Source organism: Myotis davidii, unplaced genomic scaffold (assembly GCF_000327345.1).
Source record: "Myotis davidii unplaced genomic scaffold, ASM32734v1 scaffold71, whole genome shotgun sequence".
Classification (NCBI taxonomy): domain Eukaryota; kingdom Metazoa; phylum Chordata; class Mammalia; order Chiroptera; family Vespertilionidae; genus Myotis; species Myotis davidii.
The window spans coordinates 3,504,553-3,509,945 of record NW_006283588.1 but is presented as its reverse complement, the minus strand read 5'-3'; the positions used below and the strand labels follow the sequence as shown (position 1 = coordinate 3,509,945).

Sequence of the window (5,393 nt, the reverse complement as noted above, 5' to 3'; positions counted from 1 at the left end):
TCTTTCCTTCTTCTAACATGGCTAACACGGCCATCAAGAAAAAAGACTACACCCAGCCTTCTGTGCAAACAGATTATGGCCATAGAACTAAGTTCTAAATGTAAGTGGAAACAGCATCAGCAACTTCCAAAAAGAGTCCTTAAAGGGAAGGACATTTCCTTCTGCTTCTCTTTCCTACTTTTTCTGACCTGTTGACTGGAATGCAGACATGACGGCTAGAACCAAGCAGCCATATTAGGCTAAGAGGTGACCTTGGGAATGGAGGCTACACATGTCAGAGCAACAACAAAGAAGCAGCCTGGAGACCTGGCGGGTGTAGCCCAGCTATAAATTTTGAATATAGAGATTAGATAAATAATTACTTTGTTGTTTGGTGGCTCACAGCCAACTAACACACATTCAATAGGATAATTTTAATAGAAGCATGTCTACTTTCCTATCTATCTATCTAACGTATTTTATCTATCCATCCATCCTGATATCTAACCCTAAAAGTAGAACACACGACAGAGTTAACATTGGAAATATAATACTCATCCAGTGCAAAACTAATATTTACCAAGTGAAAATTCAAGTATTTACTAATAGATACATTAATATTAAAAAACTATCACACTCAGTAAGTTTGCAACATTAATAAAAAGACATAAAATGAACTCTTCAGACATCAGAATTATTGATTTCCAACTTTAGGATGACTTTACTAATATTTTTACTTACTTCTTTTGAAGGATTCATTGGCAATGTAAAGATGGTTTTCCAATACGACCAGACAAACATTGCAAAAAGGAGATGATAAGCAATCAGGCACACAACTACAGTGAGAGAAACATAATTATTACTGTAATATGTGAGTTGGTATTCAAAACAATCTGCTTATTCTAAAATGCCAAAATTGCCAAGTATAATAAGTTCATTTTATTTTGAATTTTTATTATTAATTTTTATAATTGTAAATAAGTTCATTTATAGCATACTGGAATAGGCACAACTCAATGAATGAATTTTTATACCTAAAGCCAAGGGTTTTTAAAAAATCCCTAATAATGCATAATTAGATGTGACCACGATTAGTGCCCTCCCACCTGTAGGTAGGCCCATCTATTGTCAAAAATGGCTCACAGCCGCGCTTCCTAAACTGGTAAAGTGAGCAGTTATGCCTGCAACTCTAAATCAGAAGCATAGCATTAAACAACTGTCGAAACGTTCAGGCTCTAAGATCTCTGCTTCATGGACAAAGAATTGCAAAAGCCGCTCCTATGTGAGAAGCTGTTTAATCGCTTGCTCAGCTCCAGTCAGATCCGGCGGCCCTCGCTGTGTTAATGACAACACGTCTAAGCAAAGAACCATCTGGACAAAGAGCAGTGTCTTCCAGTGGAAGGTCAAGTGTCTTGTTTACCACACCGGACGACCGTTAGGAAAAGCATTGACACTTGTTTCAGGGAAAATATGTGAACACACTTTGTGTTGTGTTTTATTCTTGACGTGCTATGCAAATAGAAAATATTGGTTTTTGTATACAGTGATGATTAATTCTAGAATATACATACAGGGTGTCCCCCAGAATGTATACACACTTTAACAGCTGAGAGCTCAATTTTGACAATGAAATGTATTTTCATAAACACTGCCTTTATATTGATTCAAAGTGTGCGTATACATTTTCAGGACACCCTATAGATAACAGTTCTGTAAGATACAGTTGAATAAAATATGCTAATTTAAAAGATAGCCTATTTGGTATTTTAAAACAGTAGCAATTTTAACTTTTTAAAAGAATGATGATACTCATAGAATCATTAAAAAGTTAAATCATCCATTAAGGCATAAATCAGTGTGACATAACTAGAGCCAACAATATTTTCCATGGATTATGCAGGAGACGGGTACGGGGGTAGAACAGGACGTTGCTGGTGTTCCCGTATGTGGAAGCCATGAGCAGCTGGCACAGTTACAGGCATCGCGGGCAGAGCTCCCTGCCGTGTTGGGCAGGTTTCAGTCTGGGGACTACGAGAATGTATATCTTTGACCCCATCTTATCTCCACGTCCTTAAAGAACAGTTTATTTATCCCAACCAAAGCTAAGTGAATTCAATTTGCTTCTTTCAAATGATTTTTAAAATTTTACATCTGAAACAATAAATAGCATATTTTACCTTGTTCTCCAATGTTTTCCATGGACACTGTAGACAAATTAAAAAGAAAGAGAGTTATATGAAGCACCTGGCAAACACAGGGCCTGACAGAGACACAGGCTAGTATTTGGACTCCCCTGCAAACCCACATTCTTCAAATATTTTTCCCACTTTATTCAGAGGAGAGGTGAGCACTGTGGGCGAGAGGGTAGGGAAGGGAGACAGGGTCGCCTCTCTCCAGCTCCCACACAGAACACAAAACCTGTCAGGCTTGCCCCGGGGGGTCTGATTGGTTTCCCGTCTCCCTCCCAACTACAGAGCTCAGACAGAAGCATTGCTCTCTGGGTCATTCCATTTCCAGAAACAACTCACTGTTGTTGATAAACTGGCAACCACCTAGTTAGCCTCCAAAATGAAAAAAAAAAAAAAAAAAGCTGTGTCCACGCCACACACGCCTTTTCCAGTTTCTGAAAGTACAGATTCCTGTGCCCAATGACTCACTGCTCCCTACAGGTAATGAGAGGCCCAGGCCACTGCCAGAGAAACTGCCATCCCTTGGAGCTGGAAATATCCCCGCGCGGCAGGGGGATGATTAGCACAGGGGACGCAGAGCTAAAACAAGCCAGATGAGAGCCTGAACTGAGTAACCCAGTTTCCTCAGCGTCTGGATCGCCTACTTGCAGTTGCTCATCTGCTCTTCCTCCATTTGTGCTAAGTCTCTGGACGTTCTCGTCTGTCTCAGCTAGAGCAGAAGATGTGACTTGTCTGTGTATTTCCGCCCTATTTGGCTTTTGAAAGGGGTGCAGTGTTCCAGGGCTTAGTCCTAGAACATATAATTCCATTGTCTTAAGAAGCACTAGAATCAGAGGGTAATGTTGTAAAAGATTTTTAAGATTACCTGACCCAACAATAAAGATAAAGTTAAAAAGAAAACGTATTTCATAAGCAAAAAAAAAAAAGGGGATTTTCTGATCAAACCAACCTCCTTTCGGAGAGGGCTACCGACTGTTGTCTAGGCATTTCTGCAGCAGCCAGAGCCACGGTTTTGGAGAGCAGCTCATTCCAGGGCTGGATTGTTCTAAGAATGATTACGGGACTACTGTGCACTGAAATTAGCCTCTTTGTGGCTTCGGGCTAAGGCTTCGATGCTTCCCACCTGTATCCATAAGCAGAAAATCTAAATGACAGACCTTCCCATACTCAAAGCTGTGTCCGTTCCTCTTAAAAATGTTCTCGTTAAAGTTCATAATTTTTGTATAAACAGCAAATACATATCTATCCACAAGTGAATCTAAAAATCAAGTGAATAAAAAAAAAAAAAAAAATGTTCTCGTTTAGCCCAAATCAGGCATGACTTGCAGACTCTCACCAACGCTAATGTGGCTCCTTCCTAGGCTCTCCATTTCCTGTAACATTTCTGATCCCCAGAATGGGATGGCCCACACAGATGAACTCTGCCTTACTAACGGCTGGAGGGTGCCGGAGTGCACTTCCTCAGAGAACCCCTACAGCGCCTGGGCTGAGGGTACCGGGAGGGGCCTGGGAGGGCCCTCAGCCAGCCGTCCACTCTCTCAGACCCTGCCCCTCCCTCCCTTTATGCATTTCTCTCTCGGCACTGACTTCCCGGGCTTCCAAAGTGCTCCAAAGCTGACTGCAGCTCCTCCTCGGATCAAAATTTCAAAATTTCCAATCCATTAGTGGAGCTAATATAAGGAGTTGGAAAAGCAATTTGACTCCATTTGCACAACTATGTATGATTGGCCCTTAATGACCATTCCAGAGGAGGTGGTGTTTCAAAGAAAATGTATTTGCTAACCCATGACTCTAGCTGTCAAAACTGAAAGAAGTAAAACAAAATGAAATTTAAAACGAAAAAGTACAGTTAGTAGGAATGGATTATCTTTTTGGTCGGGACCACTACTTTATTGGCTGATACGCATTCAAAGACATCGTTTTAAAGGCTATTCCTTCATTTCACCGCTTGTGTTTCTCTAAATGTACTTCAAGATCCACAGATCCTCTATTTTTTTCCCCGTTAAATAAGTTATATGCATGGACATGGAGGCCTGTTGATGGTAAATAATTCCGTAAAATGTAGAAGTTCAAAAAGGCTGTGTCAATTACACGCCACAAAGATTCTGCACCTGCCCGATGTCCTATAAACATTAAATAAATCTTAACTTTTGTCAGTATCTTAAGTAAAAATAAAAATCACTGCTTTAGTACTAATTTCCCTGGTCACTGGTGAAGGTTAGCATTATTTAAAAAATATAATGATTGGGGGGTTTTTCCATCTCTTCTGAGTGAATTACCACTTTCCCATTAGTTTATGTCTCTTACTTATTGAATTCTTTGATATATTCTGGACAGTAATGCCATGTCTGTTATATATGTTGTAAGTAACATTGTGTATAACTACTTTCAAAGGACTTAATATATACTAGCAAAATCTATGGCTTATCATTGATTAAATAACAGTATCAACATTTTCAAATTGACCTATTTCAGTAATAGATGCAGGGTCTCTCCCATGGTGAGCCTGAGGACACGAATGCTCTCTCAAACATGTTCATCTAAGTAGTAAGTCAATGATTCAACTTGTAATTTTCAGTATAGCACAACTGTCAATTTCAACATTTTCTTTCTCATTGGAAAAACACATCGAATGTACAATGTCATCGTCAAATGCAAATATTTTTGTTCTTAAATGCCTATTTTAAGAAAAGGTTGCATTTACTCTTGGGATAAAAGCAATCCAGTATTACCTGAAATATTTACTATTCGTACATCTGATGATCATCTAAATACATTTAATAGTAACACTGGGGTCACTGTTTTAAATTTTCATTTCAAAAATTTATTTGTCTAATTTTATCTTGGATTGGCCTAATTTCTTTCTGGTCCATGGCTTACAATGATTGCATTGTTTTAAATTAAATTGATTGAGGTGACACTGGTCAATATGAACATACAGGTTTCAGGTGTGGGTTTCTATGTTACAGGATCTGTATATTGCTCCATGTGCCCACCACCCAAAGCCAAATCTCCTGTCACCAGATATTAGGACCCCATGATCCCATTTTATGATTTAAAGATTTCTAACTTTCCAATATGCTTCCAGAACTTTAAACTCTTCCCTGATTAGCTACAGTGCAGGTAGAAAGCAAGGACTCTGACTTGTTAAGATCCTGAGGCAGTAGTCCACAAACTGTGGCTCTTGAGCCACATGCGGCTCTTTGGTCCCTTGAGTGTGGCTCT

General features: G+C 39.5%; 1 protein-coding gene across 2 annotated transcripts in view; it reads right to left on the bottom strand.

Annotated features, from left to right (window-relative positions):
- The window catches only part of ZDHHC2 (zinc finger, DHHC-type containing 2), a 31,415-nt gene extending 29,155 nt beyond the window's left edge, over window positions 1-2,260 (bottom strand). For both annotated transcript variants that reach the window (XM_006753780.2, XM_006753779.2), the window contains exons 1-2: window positions 2,157-2,260; window positions 721-815 (exon numbers count right to left, since the gene is read on the bottom strand). In XM_006753780.2, coding sequence (XP_006753843.1) covers window positions 721-815; window positions 2,157-2,178 — 117 coding nt within the window. In that variant the 5' untranslated portion in view covers window positions 2,179-2,260. The remainder of the gene's footprint in view (window positions 1-720; window positions 816-2,156) is intronic.
- Between the last annotated feature and the right edge of the window lie 3,133 nt (window positions 2,261-5,393).